General features: G+C 34.1%; 1 protein-coding gene across 1 annotated transcript in view; it reads left to right on the forward strand.

Moving 5' to 3' along the window:
* Positions 1 to 734: 734 nt before the first annotated feature.
* LOC129219160 (fibroblast growth factor receptor-like 1) overlaps positions 735 to 18,941 on the forward strand; it is a 36,117-nt gene continuing 17,910 nt past the window's right edge. The window contains exons 1-3 of the mRNA XM_054853480.1: positions 735 to 822; positions 9,095 to 9,376; positions 16,306 to 16,371. Coding sequence (XP_054709455.1) covers positions 735 to 822; positions 9,095 to 9,376; positions 16,306 to 16,371 — 436 coding nt within the window. The remainder of the gene's footprint in view (positions 823 to 9,094; positions 9,377 to 16,305; positions 16,372 to 18,941) is intronic.

An 18,941-nucleotide genomic window follows, 5' to 3' on the forward strand; every position in this document is an offset into this window, starting at 1 on the left:
TAAGAGGCGCGATATAACCACTCGTTATATCAACGCCAAGCCATGAAAAATACCTATTCATTTGACATAAAAATAAGCTAATTATGCCTGAACCAGCGAAAAAAAAAAGAAGTTTGTTCTCATCTCAATTAGGTTGGGAAGACTTCCCAACCTAAATTTCACAAGAACGCTAGTTTACAATTGTTCATTTAAGATATAGAAAAATGAATTTTAAATACATCAATGTTTGAAGAAATAAGAATCTAAGTCGCAACTTAAACTCTACAACAAACCAAAATAAATTTAAAACACCAGTTTTGTTCATTTGTTCAAAAAAGAAGAAAACTTTTTTTGAGTAATGCAATGTTTTTACTTCAGTGGTCTCAAATTTAAAGCAACGTTTTACTTATTTTAAACTTTTTGGGGACAATGAAAAAGCGCGATATATTCAAATGAGCATTGGAACGATTACTGAATATGGTTATGATCTAATTATATAACACTATTTCTATTATTTACCCAAATGGTTTTTAGTGCATGTTTTTGTAGGATCTTGTTGAATTTCGCTCTAGAAAAGCTGTATATCCGTCTATTTTTTCTGTTGTATTGCAAGTACAAGTGACACATTTTCTTAGATTAACTCTTCTCTTAGACATTACACTGCAAGATAAAACTATTCAAAATGCTTTGCGTTTTTCAGTTTTCTTTGTTAATAAAACGCATATTTGCTATCAATTTTCAGGTGCATCTTCATTATGCTGACCTTCGGAAAGTTGAATGTCGTTCTTTGCTCCGTGTTTCTCATATTTTACAGTTATGGACCTAAAAGTATTTTAGCAGAAGGTTAGTAATTTTTTATATTAATGTATTACTATGTGGTTTTACTGCATTGAATTAAAAGCACCCAATAACGTTTCACGTTTTATAGTAGGGGAATGTAGGGCAAAGTGAAATAGTGCAATATTTACTCTTTTTTTTTTGCGCCACCTATCTAGTGATATTTTAACTATGTCAAGCAGAAAATGTCTCTAAAAATCAAAGCACAAGCAATTTTCAAAAATTGATACTGAAATTCCAATATTTTGTTGTAAGTCATAAATTATTCTGATATTATCAAATGATAAAGTTCTTTTTATTAACATTTTAAACATTAATTGGAACCTTCTAATAATAGGTGCAGTATTTATTTTGTTAATATTTAGCTTCTTTGTATTTTTAATATTTTTCACAATTGGTTAAGTGCATGCGGTATAAAGTGGATGGAGCAAAGTGAACTAGTTCATTTCGTTTACACATTCAAATATTTGCTAAATCACTTATGTATTCATTTATTAACTAACTTATTTACATTCCTTCATTTAATAATTCACTCATTAATTAATTCTTTCGCTTATTCTCTTATTCATTCACTGTTTTCTTTTTCCTCATTTAGTAATTAATAAATTAATTTATTTATTAGTTTATTGTTTCGTTATCTTTTTATTTATTAAATAATCCTTTTATTTGCTCATTATTTTGTTCAAAAATATTTTTCATAATCGGATAGAAAGTATTTTATTCGAAAAATATATCATTTTTCAGTTTGCCCCATGAAAAAATTTTTCAAAAAAATCCACTTTTTTTTACTGCACAATTTTACCGCCAAAAATTAAAAATAATGTTATGATGCAAGTTTTATTATAAAATACAATGTTCTTTCTTTGTACACTGCAATTTTCAAAACAAATTTCCAATTTGGTGATTTTGAAAAAAACTCAGTCATCTTAACCGTTTCACTTTACCCCACATGCCCCTACTATTGAAATGAAAACTGACAACTATAGTGTGTGGACATCGCGAATAGTAACGTTTTATCAAAAGAACAAAACTAGAGAGTTTAAAGTAGCAGTAATTTTGTAAGCAGAAAAAAGTTTTTAGAAAGTCATGGATACTATTTTCCTATCAAGGAATAAACGAATTCAATACACGAGTTAGAATAATTAGGGTGTTAGTCAAAAGTTGTTTGAACAAAAGTAGCTTAAGTCAAACATTTTGCAGCTTTTGTTTAATACAAATACAAATACAAAAGTGGCGACCAGCAACAGGCTCTGGGCCCAGCTAGACTGGTCCTAGTCAATTTACAATCACCAGTGAAGATCAATGGCCCTCTTAAAACTATCTACTCCCTTGCTCATTACCACCTCTTCCGGTAAACTGTTCCAAGGTTCCACTACCCTGCTATAATAATAATTTTTCCTAATATCCATGTTAGCCTGAGATTTTAATAGCTTAAAACAATGATCCCTTGTCCTGTTTTCAGTGCTAAACTTCAGCCCCGTAACATCTTTTATATTAATAAATTTAAACAACTGAATCATGTCCCCTCGGTCTCTTCTTTGCTCAAGACTGTACATTTTTAGCCTTCTAAGCCTGGAATCATAATCTAAGTGGGAAAGTCCACTTATTAGCCTTGTAGCCCGCCTTTGAACCCTTTCCAATACGCTAATGTCTTTCTTAAGATAAGGAGACCAAAACTGAACAGCATACTCCAAATGAGGTCTTACCAAACTTCTATATAAGGGCAGAAGAACTTCTTTAGATTTGTTTGAAATAGATCTATTGATAAACCCAAGCATCTTATTGGCCTTGTTACTAGCAATGCTGCACTGTTGGCTATTCCTCTTTACCTTATCTATAAAGCAACCTAAGGCTTCATGCTAAGAGGTCCTCACGTGGAGAACAGTTTCTCTGTTAAGTGTACCAATCGCACAAAAGGATATTAAACTTATGGGCTAATAAGAGAGTGCTAAAGTTATCCACGGGCCTAAATTGTTGTTCAGGTAAAAATAACAGTAGTGTAAGTCGATTTCAGTGCAGCCAGAATTTTCTGCTCTCTTCTAATTTATACCAATCATTGCATGTAGTTGACTTTCTTTCAGAAAAATCATCGGAAATGTAGAATGACATTGGTGCAAGTCATTTAATGTTATTTTCAAAAAGTTGCAAGTAACTTCTGATAGAAAATGATTCATGATTTTAAAGAAGTATACTTATCGTTAAATATAAATCCAACTCTTAAAGTTACACTTTTTTGAAACCTTGATTTTTTGCAGATGTTTTTACAAAATCTTCATATACTTGAAAACCCACTCTAAATCCAAAAAAAAGGGGGGGGGGAGACGCATCGAGAGAGAGTTCACAGAAGGAACGAAATTTTACATACCGTAAAGAGGGGCTACTTGGACCCGAATTTTTATAATTTTTGGAGGTTTACACTGAATGTTTTGTTAAACCCATAATGTGAACTAATAACATTGTTTTTACCACTTTTCAGACGTTCTGCTACCTCCTAAAGCTTTTTTTAAACAAAAATTTTAACTTTTTATATTTTTTCCTATTTTTAAAAATTGGGTTCAAGTAGCCCCGCGCTGGGGCTACTTGATCCCACTCAGCAAATCCATTAGAAAAAGCTATAAAACAAATGATAGTATCGCGAAGGATAAATGATTTTGAAAAAAAAAAAAAACTCAAAACGTACATTCTAGTGAGCAAAGTATTTTATATAAATTGCAAATGATTTATAAAAATTAATATAAAATCAACGTATACATAAAAGCATATTTTTAGGCAAACATAATTTCTCGAATAGAAATATAATTTAACTACAGCTAAAACCCATTGAAATGCTCGCATTATTTAAACATTAGAAAGAATGAATACCCCTCAATTTAATGGTTTAGGTGGAATTTTTTTTCTTTGATATTATTTAATATCTGCTCTTCCTAGCTACTAAATACTACAGGATATCTAGGCTTGTTTTGTGAACGATCTTTTAATTTCCTTTTTAGAGTTGATATACTTAAATCAAAATGGGCTGATGTCCCTCTCTAAGACATTTCTCCGGAATTAGTTGAATCTGTACACAATCGTAATTTTTCCTCTTTATATCCACATTTTCTCTTTTACTCTTGGACCCTTTTTATCCCTAGATTTGCAAATAAACGGGTATAAATAGTAACTAACCTCTTTATTTTAAAAGATTACAACCTTATACTTAACGTAATTTAGTAATGGAATGTGGTTTGGGGCTGTTTGAACGCTGGTTTCAAGTAGTCCCATTTTAAGCCAACCAGTGCACTTTTACTAACTTATATTAGTTACTGTGTTAATTATGTCGCTATAACCTTAAAACACTGTTATTTAATTAAGAAATAGAATGCAAACATAAAACTATCTTGACCTTGATGATATCAGATGTTTCCATGACCTTACATGTGAAAGTTTGCAGACACTAAAAACAACTGTTTAGACAACTTGCAATCATAACCTTAATCAGAAATTGGCGGGAATAGCAAAAACTTTGTTTCATGCTCCAGCCACTACTTAGTACTGCTACCTGTTATGGAGAAAGTTTTTTAAGTCTACACATTGAGTTTTATAGGACCAGGACGGATTTTAAACACTTTTTTCTTTTAGGTTCAAGTAGTCCCTGGAAGCTCAAGTAGCCCCACTTTACGATACGCAAGAACAACATTCACTGTAAAAAAAAAACTGTAAATTTTGAAGAAGTTATCAGTATTTTTTACAGAAAAAAACTGTTCGTAATAAAATACAGGATTTCTCTGTTTTTTTGAATCTGTAACCGGTTATACTTTGGTTTTCTTCGAATCTTCGAAATTTCGCCCGCGTGTTTGGATTTTGGTTCTCGTGCTCGAGTTTTTGATCTTATATTTATTTAAAGCGAGTAAGTCTTAAATCGTTTGCAACTTCCATTTCATTGCATCCTAATCAATATTTTATTATTATGTTTTTTTGTCATCTGTTACAGAGGCATATTCGGAAATTTACCTTTGTATACATGTATTTCGTAGTAGTATAGTAAATATTGAAATGGATTTATGAAAGTATAGTTTCATTTTTTAATCTTCATAAAATAATAAATCAGCTTGAATAAATAATAAAAATACGGAAGATTTCTGTAAAATAAACGGAAGAAAACTGGCGTCCTGGCTGACAGTTTTTTTCCGTAAATTTTACGGATTTTTTTTACAGTGTAGCATTAATGTACGAAACGAAACAAGCGAACATTGAGACATAAAAATTTCGTGCGACCCGACATGTTGTACCACAGTTATTGGAAAATTCAATCAAACACGTTGAGTGCCCAAATCACTTTCCCAAGCGATTTCAGAATTGCTCGATCTGTGACAAATAATGGAATCGAGCAAGTCTCAGTTTTCATAAGTACAGCAATTTCAAAAAAGCGTAAAATTTATAAACATTTTCAAAAACCATCTCTAAACTTTGAAATTCAGAAAATTACGCTTTAAAAAATATATAAAAAAGGGGTATTACAGATTGCAAAACCCGCTGGAGTAGCCAGAATGCATCGTTAGAGCACTTCTGTAACTTTAATGAAGAAAACAATGAAAAGCCTGGCATTTTTTTATATATTAGGCAGGACTTAAAAGAGGCGACAAAAACGTGGATGAAACACAGGATTATTTGCTTGACAGTGCAGTAAGTTAAACTACTCAAGTTTTTAAATGTCTCTTAAAAATGAGAGGTAAAATTAGCGAAGTGATCCAAAAAGTTTCACTAAGATTGCGACTCGGTGTTACCAAACAGCATTCACCCATTGCTGTAATGAATCAAAAGCACTGGTACAATGACCAACATTAACAAAGGAACAAAGTATTCTCTATACAAGTTAAATTGGATACAACATAACACATATCCAGTAGGCATCATTTTTGTCCAAAATGTGTCCAAGTTGTCGAGCAAAACCCTATCAGCATAAGAAAAGAAAAATCTATTTCAGAAGGTTTTAAGTTGATGGGAATCTTTTGCTAAATATCCACAAATATTTAATCTCAGTAAAACCAACTGCTGTGGAACAACAGCACGTGTTTTCATCAAGCGCATCATTTTTAAGCAAAAATTCTTTCCCATTCCATACGAGCTTTGTTAAGACGCAATGGACATTTTTATTTTTAGGCACACTTTTTTGTATTAAACGGTAATTGCTAACTGGGAGTTGACTTTGTAATGCGAAACAATTGGTGTACGGGATTCGAGAAATCTACTAATTCAAGTAACAAAAGCAGTCAACTTTTTCTATTTGACATTAAAACTAAATTAATCAAGTCAATCCCGCGGGATCCCGGGATCCCACGGGATTGGCTCCTTAGAATCCCAAAATCCCGCGGGACTGAATTCGGCGCGGGATTGGGAACCCTAGTGCCAACACCTTTAAGAGTTACCATATTACTCTGACCGACTTAATAGCTGTTACGTCTGCTCTGTCAGCACCACTTTTCTTTCTAGGGAGTCAAAACTTATGTATAGAAATTCAGTGCCGATTGCCAATGGATCATATTAGATCGGATAATATTTGTCAGGAAAGTAATCATACCGACATTGTTTTTATGTGTAACTTTAAGGAACCATGTACTAAATTTTTGAGAAAAAAACTCCCATTAGAAATTTTTCTTTAAAATGAGAATGGAGAAAAAAGGAGAAACAAGTGCATTGTATACACTGTAAAAAAATTCCGAAACGTTACTGGTTATTTCCGTGCAACGTTTCGTGATTTCAGAGGTTTTCACCTATTTCCCCAAAAAATCAAGTATCTTCGCAAAAAAGTTTCCTGAATTCCTAAAAGATGCACGAATGCAGACCTTGCACTGGTGTGAAAAATATTTTTTGCTACCAGTTTAAATATTGACGGAGCGTGTTTATTAAGTGTATCGGCTTTAGAATGTTTATGGCCCGTCCGGATTGACTAAGCTTCCAATGGGAGCAAATAAGTCACTGGATAGCTACAGCTTTGCGAGGCAGGAATTGCAGGCAAGGAATATGCTTGGTTCTTGCTTGCAATTTTCGCTTAGCGTGGCCCGTGGTTGCTCTAATACTTCTGGAGCTCTCTTGGTAAATCAGGAAGGTTCTAATCAAATAAATTAAACCTATTTAATTTTTCTAGAAGGTTCACGACTGGCTTTAATAGGGGAGATTTCTTAATATTTCAGAAAGGTTACTGACTTTTATCAGAAAACGTTCCTGGTTTTTGTAAGATATGTTACTGACTGAAATTGGGCACATCAGCTGCCTATTATTTTCCAGGAACGTTTCTGAATCATTTTTACAGTGTACCAAACAAGTATCCGCAGTTAATATACATCTGCAAGCACATAATTCTCCCAGTGACTTTGAATTCTGTATGAATAAAATAATTCTCCTGCGCAAACGCATTACATGGAATTTCATTCCTCATAAGCAACCCCTAATTAATTTTTCCCCAATGTAACTTATCGTAATCCAGTTCGAGAATTATCATTAAATTCGACGTCTTTTCTTTATCATTTGTAATCGATGTGATGATAGATCAATTTTTCGGTGTCTGTGGATGGTTTTTCCTTTTTCAAACCAAGGCCCAGAGATCTTTAAAAGTCCTACTGAAGTCCTTTTTTTGTCAGAAAAGTACATAGTTGATTCGTAGACAAAACAATTTACTCTTGATATCTTTAGTACAGTACTTACACTTAACTTTTTCCGGGAGAACTTAATAGACGTTTCCAAACTATACCTCCTAGTTTTACATTACCAACGAATAATTTTTCAGACTTCAGTTAACATCCTAAAAATCGTGTGGATGTCTCGTTTTAATGGTAAAAGGCGATATGAAGAAAATCTTGACGGGTATCGGAAAGTTACTTAACGAAAAGTCATCTTGAAAGTGATGTATTTTGAGATAATGGTAGTGCATTCTTATTCTGTTATTAGTTTTGTTTTACAGTAATTATTGACATTTTCGGGGCAATTCAAATCCAAATATGTTTTTGTTAAATAACTGGAAAAGTTTCTTAATGGAGATAAAAAAAAATGTAATTTCAGCGAAATTCGGGAAAATTTATCACGCTGTTTCTTGAGAGTAAGGCATGTTTCATAAAAGCAAATTTTTCCGTCTTTCATAAACTAAATTTTGTACTGCCTGGAACATTTCAATCCCAAACAGAGAGGAGATTTTAAGATGGGATCCACTAATTTTAAATTTCTCTCAACTATTTTTAACCACTTAAAAAGTCCTACATTTGATTCAATTTAGGATGCAATTGCTGAAAAAACACTTTTAGCAAAATACTGTAAAAGCTCTTATGTTCGCGAGGTCTTAATTTTCGCGAGTCAGTCGTAATTACGACAATAGGGAAGTTTTCGATTTTTCAATTTTATTTTTATATGATAGAGTAACATGTATGAACATCATAGGTGAAAAAAATTTTGCGATACGATAAGTAGTTTTTTTTAAATTATTTTTTAAAGTTCAAGCTCCTGTGACGTCAAATGGCATAGGAAGTGACGTCATCCCCTCTTCCGATAGGGGAGAAGCGAAGGTCACGCATTCGACTTCGAAGACGAAACGTAAAAGGCTTTCTCCTCGCATGTAACTCCTCGCGTTTCTGGAACATTAAACCTCTTATCCTCTCGAAAATATTCGAATATCTCATTGGTGTTACTTGAGGAAGATTATTTAGATTGTGCTTTAACGAATCCGGCCTGTGTTCAAAAGGATTATTGAATTTCTAAAAAATAAAAATATCAGCGCGCACAAAATGTCCCTAGCGAAAGCAAGGGATCTTCGGCGGAAGGCTGCCCATTCGCGCCCTGTGACGTAGGCTCGTGACGTTTCAGAAGCGCGAACTTTTGCGCGTGGATTTTCAAAAATTCATTAAAAATCAACCACGGTGTTTTAAAATTCGGCGATGGTGAATTTTTTAGTTTTGAGGGTCAAATAACAATATCCAATAGCCAAAATATGAACATTTAATAGGTTGCAACTTCCCTATTTAAGCCTCGCGAACTGTTATTTTTCAACGTTCGTTGCTGTTTATGCAAAATTCGCGAAATTTTCGGCGCGTGGTACAGTGATATATATTTTTTTACGGAAATGACGGCTGGCGAAAAGAAGTGTTTTTACAGTATATGCATCATCATCTCTTTCTTAATAATACAAATGACAAATGATAAATATAATACCAAGAACCACTTTTTGCTTTTTTTGAAATGATGTTTTCAGAATCCATTTCAGTAAGTTGTATTCACGAACGCAAACTTATTTTTTTTCTTTCCACCATTTCAGGTCCACCCAGAAAACTTGCCATTGCTGATGACGAGAGAATCACATTTGCTCAAGCGAATCAAAGCATAGTTCTAAAATGTCCAATAGAAATGACAGAATATCAAACATTTGTTGATTGGTTCAAAGGCAACATGTCATTATATATGGAGAAAGGCTACGAACTGACACACAAAGGAACTCTGAAAATTAAACTGGTTACAAAACATCATGCCGGAACGTATACTTGCGAGGGCATCAATGGTCATGGGACTGTTAGAGTTAATATTACTCTTATAGTCGACAGTAAGTTTTTTAGCTATTTTTATGAACCTCTTCCTTTTTTGCTAAATCGATTTCTAATATTGTTTCTATCTATGTATTACAGTTATTCTCGGAGAGTTTTTTTGAGAAATCGTGATTGCTTATTGTTCTCATTTGACTGTTTTGATGTGCTATCATTTTATTTTCCCACCAGCACCCTCTGCAGCATCACCGTCGACCGGTTCCTCACGATGCTGCTCCTATAGCGAAAGCCGTCTCCAGGTTGCATCTTCATCCTAGACACATGCGCATACATACACATCTACACAAACACATACACACGCGCATACGTACAGACACCTACACATACACATAACTACTCACACATTCATGCCTGCACACAGACACAAACACATATGCCTACACACACATACCCCCCCCCCCCAACACACACATTCATGCGCACAAGTACCCACACATTTATGCCTGCACACAGACGCAAACACACATGTCTACACACACATACACATACCCCCTACACACAAACACAAACACACACGCCTACATACACACACTCGTGATTCCGAAAAACATAATTTGAATTCAAGATGTCAAAATTCAAATTATTTTCTTTTTCTCTATTGTAACTCTTATTAGAGAGACTTACTTTACATTTGTATCTTTCCAAAAGTAAATTTCGTTCTAGCTGTTGCAATTTTCATTACAAATTTATTGTAAAACTAAGTTGTTTTTCCTTACCTATGATCAGAGCTATAGTTGGGGCAAACCTAACCTGGCAGCATCGTGAAGGCTACGCAGATCCTAATTATAACATTACGACGCTGCCAGATTAGGTTTGCCTCAACTACAGATTCAGAGTTTTGCAACGGTGTATGCAGTTGAAATTACTAGTTGCGTATCTTGGCATAATTTGAAAAACTTGTTTCCACTTTGAACATTATTATTCAGCTCAACTCATACTGGTACATATAATGAGAGTTAAAACACAATTACAGATTTTTAAACCGAAAAAAATCATTGAACAATGCAGTTATATATTTTTAAAAATTCCTAATCTGAATAATAATTAGATTTGATTAATTAATGAATACTTATTTAATTAATTTTAATAATTTTAACATTTTCCCAATATTTATAAATCTTGGATTAGAAGTAACTGCTATAATAATGAAAAAAAACTTAACGTAATAAATATCTATAATCTGAGGAAGATAACTCAGAACTTTAAATTCAATAAATCCTAGAAAATAGTTCTTTTTTTTTTTTTTTTTTTTTTTTTTTTTGCAGAAAATATAATTTAATTTAAGGGATCGCAATACTTTTTACGAAATAGGTCATATAGAGTCAGTTGGGGTGAAAAAATTATGAGGTAAACAAAAACCAAATCTATTTCCTCACTTGTGGTAGTTATTTGAAACTAGACCAGGGGTCACCAAACTATGTTCGCGTTGGCCAAATAAGGCCCACGAGTCTCTAAAACCTGGGCAGACCAGATTTTGCTCCACAAATTACCCGAGTCCTAATGACTTGATATGTTTAATTTCACTGGGTCAGATTTCCTTATACATTTACATTTTGTAAGTTTTTAATTACACATATAAAGATACATGCGATATCAATCGTTAAAATATTGAATAATGTCATGTAATTCAGCTCTTTCAGTCCCTCTTAATCTGCATAAATAAAACAGAGAATATATTTGCAAGAAAAAAATGGATGGATGTATGTTCCTTAAACAAATCCACAGTTTAAGTCTAATCTCGACCAAATTTGGCTGGAAGGTACTTGGTCACAAGAGAACAAAAAGTAGAGAAATTTTCAAATGCCGAAAAAGTACCGAACCGTTCGAATTTCAATTTCAGGACCAGAAAATGGCTCTTTCTACACGAAATATTATCCGATTGTCTTCATTTCGATCTCAATCGAAAGCCCACAAAAAATACCCCTGAAGTGGATTTACTTCCTCCGGGTTTCGAGACCACCAAGGCTGTAAAATCGCCAGAAAAGTTATAAGCACTTAATATACTTAAAAAAAGTAAAGGAACATCAATATTAAATCGGAAATTTATCATCTGCTGCGAGCTCAGTTTTAATTAGCGTGCATAAAATCATTAAGAAGAGGTTTTTCCATTATCTGTCGGGAAATTTTACAGATTTTTGAGCAATCACGATTGCTTATTGTTCTCATTTGACTGTTTTTGGCGTTACGCTGATTTTTCCCACCGCCACCCTCTGCACCATCACCGTGGACCGGCTGGCTCCTCACGATCCTGCTCCTATAGCGAAAGCCGTCTCCAGGTTGCATCCATGTCCTACACACACGCGCATACATACACAAATACACACACACACACAAACACATACACAAACACATACACACACAAACACATACACATACACAAACACTTACACACACGCATACATACAGACACCCACACATACACACACACACACATACATAACTACCCACACATTCATGCATGCACACAGACACAAACACATATGCCTACACACACATACCCCCCCACACACATTCATACACACACATACACATAACCCATACACACAAACACACACGCCTACATACACACACTCGTGATTGCGAAAAACATAATTTGAATTCAAGATGTCAAAATTCAAATTCATTTTTTTTTTTTTTTTTTGAGTGCTATCACGATTGCTAATTGTTTTCATTTTACCGTCCTTGATGTTTGATTCCTTTTTTAACCCCACCGTTCTCTGCAATCCTCCTCTTGTCCTGAGCACTGCTCCCCGGAATCCGCTTCTTTTGGTCAGTGGCGTCCATGTCCTACACACACGCACGCTCATACACATAAACATTTATACACATACACACTCACACACATACACGCGCCTTTACACACATACACACACGCCAACATGCATACCCTCCCCCCATACAGGTCTACGCACACACACAAGCCTAGTACACATACACATCATACACAGGTAACCACCCCAAAAGGAAGGGCAGCCGTTTCTAGGAACAATAACTCCAATGAGTGAGGTCCTGTCGCAGCTCGTGATTGCGAAAAACATAATTTGAATTCAAAATATCAAAATTCAAATTATTCTTTTTTTTTCACGCTTGCCTCACTTGACATAACTTTTCTTTTCGAAGTAGACCGTCCAAAACCGGGCGACGTATTCAGTTTAACGTTAAGAAAAACTCATTATAATGTTTTGGACTTTGTTTCGTTAGAAATTGGGGTTAGTAATTAAAAATGGATAGGTACTGGAGAAAGGCATTGGCGAATGTTTTTTTAAGTCAATAGATAACGTAATAAATTTATATAAAATGTTTCTAACAGTCAGTGAATTGATTTTTTTCACGAATAATAACTAATTATAATTGAATAAGAAATTATGGAGTTGGTAGCTGCTGGAATAAGCCAACTTGGTTCAATTTTTAACTATCCTTGATTATTTAATCTTTTAACTCAGTCATTAATGAATGTTATCTCTGACGCTAAGAGAGGAACTTGTTTTACTTCTCTTGCTGATTTATCCGGCATCTGGCGGATAAGAACAGCAGATTGGAAGTAAAATTTGAATTTTGTTTTTAAATTCTTGGAATACCATAACAACGCTTAGTTAGAAATACAATAGTTACACATGTCAATTAGTTTTAGTACAAAACTTTAATGTGGTTCTGAAATACATTTTGTGCGTTGAACTACCTCTATCTGGCTATTGGCCCGCGAGTCTCGAGAAATTTTTTCAAAATGGCACTTTGGCCAAAAAGCTTGGAGGCACCTGGAGTAAACTATTGGTGAGTGAAGTCTAGGTGACTCATAGAAGACATTCTGAGAGTCCCTCGGGTTCCCAAATGATTGTGTAGGGTCTGGTGGGGGAAAGTGGTCAATGGGGTAAAGTGGTCATACGTCAAACAAATATCTATAGCTTGGAAATAAACGTTCGAATAAATGTGAAAATTTTGTTTTAGGGTAAGGCAGTTAGAAACTGCATTTTGAATATAAAATTTTACAACTGGCAAAAGGTTATTTGGTAAAATAAAATATTATGCGTGAATATGAAAAATTTTAAAATCGAAACACTTTAGAAATGTATGAGTCCTGTCAATAACCATTCTTCTTGGGAGCTGAAGGTGGAACAACAAGTGCAACCACCGAATTGGGGTTGGTTCTGGGTTGTTAATGCAACATAATTTTATTGCAGTTCCAGCAAAGAGCTGTATAATGCACATTTACTGTAGAAAAATATAAAAACTGGGATTTAAAAGAAGAAATACTGCAATATACAAAATAAGCTAAAAACGTCGAAATTTGGTTAATTTCACGTACATTGGCGGTTTATGCGCGAACTAAAAACTGTAAAGGAATGTAAATATTTTCAAATTAAAAGACTATTAAAAGGAAGCATTTAAACGATATTAGAACAAAAATTTTGAACATTTGGATTTTAGTAAAAATATTTGAAAATTGACCAATTTTTACCTTTTTTTTTTTCAAACTTTGCTGCCAATGCGCGATCTGAAGACATACATATTGATTTTTTTAATTATCTTTCTCATACTTAGGATGGCAATACACAACTTTTTTTTGCTATTAGAAGTTGCTTATCGAAAATTTCCTTTTTTCGGCCCACCCTAGTATACATGTATCTACTAATATAAGAACGTGGTTACTCATGTATATACGACACGTACATATTCGTGCATACCCGATTATACTTGTGCACATACTTGTAATTAAAAAAATAACCGAAATATACAAATATTATGGTTATTTGTAACGGTTCTGCATCTAGTTTTAACTATGACCACTTTACCCCATGCTATGACCACTCTCCCCCACCCCATGGGGTAAAGTGGTCAAATACATAGGGAAACGAAGTGTTATAAACCTACTTAAATCAATATCTTTTTTCCTGTAATTCACTGTACCGTGTTCTTTAACAATGCAATGTAAAATAACAACAAAAAAAGTTGAAGTGTTTAAAGAATTTATTGTATTCATTATCCACCTGAGGTGAAAACCTACGATTTTATGACCACTTTACCCCACCAGACCCTGGACATTTTCCTTGTTTGAAGATGACACTGAAAAAAGTTCTTTTTTAGAGTTTAGTGATCTTCCGTTTTCTTCTCTAGCAGGTCTACAAATGCGAAGCAAACTGATTTCAACGAGTTTTACTTGTTTAAAAGATGACTAAAAATATTTAGTCATGAATTTCACCATCATATCAATTTTTGATGAGTACTTCATTAGGTGTCTCCATTTATCCCACAAATCCTGTATTCTAGGGTACATGGAAACAGCAAAGTTTTTACATTTTTTTTTTCGTGCAAGAATAAATTTTGATGTAACTGCCTTTTGTGTGTATTTTATATGAATTCACTGAATTATTAATTTTTAAGTACGATCATTGTATTTTAAATGGTATAAAGTTGCATTTGGACGATTCAGCAGGTAGCATGCGACCTATGGGTCACAGTTTTATATTATTGGTGTAAAGCTTCATAAGCTTCTAAACTGATTGTGTTTATTGCAGTTTATTGCCTGCAAAAGCTTAATGGGGCAAAAAAGGAGTGTTTCCGTTTTCCTCATAGTCTCTGGCATAAAGGGAAACAGGACTTCAATCTCTAACAAATAAACATAAAGTCAAAAATTTAGTGCCCACAGTTATTCATAGAGAATAGTCTTGACTACATTGCACAAAAATTTAATTTCTAGTTTATCCAAGACGTAAAGATGCTCTAATGTTGATACACCGAAATTATGTTCCCTTTTACTCCAACTGACATTACATAGTTTTTATTTTTTCCCTATTACAGTCGACGCTCGATATAACGACCATCTCCGTCCCAGAGAAAAAGGTCTTTATAACGAGTGGTCGTTATAAGAGGTATAAATTTAAAAAATGTACACCGTCATCATGCATGCCCAAGTAAATGCCCAAATGTTTTTATCATAGGAATTTTTAGAAAAGTAGTGTGCAAAATATTATGACAGAATATTAAACAAGTTTTAAAGTAGAAAATATAGGGAGGAAAATGTTACACACTTTCAGATCTGCTACTACTACTACTACCACAACAATTTCTGAAGATAAAACCAGAAACAGAGGTCTGCCTTTTTAGCAGACGTGATTTTTACAAAACATTATTTTCTGTTTCAGATATAGGTGATAAATTGTTTCTCTTGCTTTCCAAAGAAACATTTAAAAGTCCCTCGAGAACCCCAAATCTTTAAAAATACTAGATTCAAACACCAAACTACCAATACATCTGTCAACTCCCTTTTCTTAGGAATCTGGAATTTTCTCGATTTTTCCTCCCATTATTTTTTCTGTGCTAGCTGTGGTGAACCCCAAACCACTTAAAGTTGGATTTGACATTGAAAACTGCAGGCAGATGTCCGTAAACAATAATCAATGTCATTTTAAGCTACAAATTTGTTTTATAGGAAAGAACACAAGAAATAGCGTCCGCTGATTCGGTCGCTGTATTGGATTAGTCGATACAGAACGGTCGTTATAACGAAAGCAAATTAACATAGAGTTTATAGGAACAAAGTTGAGACTTCTACCACTGGTCGTTATAATGGGACGGCCTTTATAATGTGTGGTCGTTATATTGAGCGTCGACTGTATAACACATTGCTCAAAAATCCTTGAAAATTTTCATAAAACTTTGCGTTTCTATATAACTGAATTATTAATTACCATTATTATTACTAAAGTCATGCAGTTTTGTAAGAGTATAATCAATGTATTTCTTAGTTCCGCTTAAAACACACTATTTTCATCGGTATAAAGTAGTGTTATAACATTTAATAATTATCAACTTAATGTTAAATTCCTTTTTCTTCAAAAAGAGTTTTAAGTATAAGTGAAGTTGAATAAAACAATGATACAAACTTCATTAATCCATATTAATAATATATAATGTATTTCGCATTTTACAGATCCAGAAGTTGAAGACACGAAAAACAATCCAGCTAATCCTAACTCTGCGAACAGGATTCATGGATGTAAGTTAACTCCAAAATACATACTAGAAGATACACTTTTTACAACCCCTTTCTTAGTACGAGGCGTGTTTTTAAAGTAAGTTCCGTTTTTATATAAAAATGGAACGAGTACAGATAGAGCTAAGTAATTTAGTGCACAAAAATCTACCACCCTTACGCTATTTTTCGACATTGCTCCCGTGATTTTCCAAGCATTTGTCATAGCGTGGTACAGGTTTTTGTATACCTATTCGTACAAGGTTACCGCCCGTTTAGTCAACCATGAGGACTCTTACAGGGCTTTGGCTGGGGCGTTTTTGAACATCCTCTGGTCTGCCCTCACCTCGCTCGCAGCATCTTTCATTTGTTTCGGCATCTAAAGTCTTTCCAAGGTGGTCTGTGGCACAACAGCAATAATGAGCTCAGAGAACATGTTATCCCATGGCTGACTACACAGGTGGCAATTTTCTATGAATAGGTATACAAAAACCTGTACCACGCTATGACAAATGTTTGGAAAATCACGGGAGCAATGTCAAAAAATAGCGTAAGGATGGTAGATTTTTGTGCAATAAATTTCTTTGCTCTATCTGTACTCGTTCTTTTTTTATATCAAAACGGAACTTACTTTAAAAATACGCCTCGTATAAAACAACTTAGCTTAAAAGAAAATAAATTGAGAATATAAAGATATTCAAAGAGGGTTCTTTTACGTCTAATCGGCATTTTTCAAACGCTGCTTTCTAAAAAAAAAAAAAACACTTAGCTTACGTAACATAACTCCGTATATTGGTCAAAAATACCTAAGAGGAAGGAGAAAAAAGTAATTAACAGAATGACTTTGTCACATTAAAGAATCAACAACTTTTTGAAAATTTAGAATGGATCACTTAGTATTTGCTCTCATTAATAAGTTATACGAAGCAACTTAAGAGCAGTAATCTGAGAGAGTGTCACGCCTGTGATTCATGCCATCTCAGATTGTTTTCAAAAAGTTGTCAATTGTTATTAATCTTAATAAAAGACCAAATCCAGAATTTTTCGCTCTAAAGTTCAGTTGTTTAGTCTCTACGGGTCCCCTAAGGCTTGTGTGCGATATTAAAAATTAAGTGGATTTTTGAGACATAGAAATTGCTATGTGCCACAACTCTTTCCGAAAACATTTTACCTCCAAAAAATTTTTATGTATGAAATATAGAAGGGTCTAACTTATTATAATAAACGATAAATTTGCGGCAGCTAGCTGCCCCAAGTTCAATGAAGGTCACAAAAAAGTGGCTTTTTCGACGTTTTTTAGCATTTTTTTGAGGTCTAAAAACGGCATGCGTCTTTCAGTTGCTACTGCAAACGTAGTGTCGTTTAAAAAGCAAGTATAAGCACTTTTAAAAATGTATAATTTTTGTGGCAAGTTCAATGTGCTTTCAGTTACATTGGACCGAAATATTGAAAATGTCATATTTTACCGATATTAAAACTGGCGTAACTTCTGGCGCGAATAACATATTGAAAAAATATTTCTCTTCCATTATTACATCATAATGTATGTCTTATCAGAACAATAGAATCCATTGAGGTAAAGTGCTTCAAAATTTTTTTAACAATTTAAAACTTAGCCTACTTCTGTAGACTGTGTTTTTTTTTTCTTTTTTTGAAACAATTCATATACTATGCTAATCATAAAGTTTGCAATATGAAGTGATATTTTAATGCTCTGTGACACATATTATATGATAATTTTAATATTTATTTAGCATATTAAAACATGTTTCTGGAAGCATAAACTATTTGCCCTCGTGTCCCCGCTGTCAAAATATGAGTTCTTAAATCCTGCCGAAATTTTAAGAAAAGTTGCCAAACTTAGCGAGTTTCGGTAAATAATGGAACACATCTTTCATACATTTTGCAGTCCAGCCACATGCAGACGGTAAAGTCGCGTGTACCTTTAACATATTTCCAAGTCTTTAAATTTGAGCTTTTCTTAAAATTTCGGCAGATATCAGACTTTATATCCCGATAACGGGACGCAATGGCAAATAATTTTTGCGCCAAACAATGTCTTTATAGAGCACTGTGGCGGTCAGTATATGTCGGTGGATGGAATGTTCTCATCAGGATCCGTTTTCTTAAAACAATTTTCAAAAAAACTACATTTTTTAGAAAGACTTACCTTTTCGTTTCTATATGGAAAAAATGTGCAAAAAAAATGCAGCAGATGTCGATATACTGCGTGTAGTTCTGCATTAGCCGTGGCTTAAGGGCGGTAACTTACTGCTTAATACCTAAAATTTTCCCTGCATAGACGAATGAGATAAATTTACTTTGTCTACCCGTTTGTTGCCACTCACAGCTTCAATAGCCGCGTTTAAGGGCAGTTCACTTATCGGCCATCCGTCCCGTCCATACCGTTTTTTTGACGTGACGGACTGCCGACGAAAACAGAGAAGCATTCATATTTGGTCGCCGCATATCAATCACGTGGCTGAACTCACCCACCAGAGAAATGAGCGCGCTGCTTGGCGGGAACCAATGAAATGCTGTTCTACTTTTGACGGCCGTCAGATATCAAGGTTCTTCTGATCGAAACCGGTCCC

Source organism: Uloborus diversus, chromosome 3 (genome assembly GCF_026930045.1).
Source record: "Uloborus diversus isolate 005 chromosome 3, Udiv.v.3.1, whole genome shotgun sequence".
In the NCBI taxonomy this organism is placed as follows: domain Eukaryota; kingdom Metazoa; phylum Arthropoda; class Arachnida; order Araneae; family Uloboridae; genus Uloborus; species Uloborus diversus.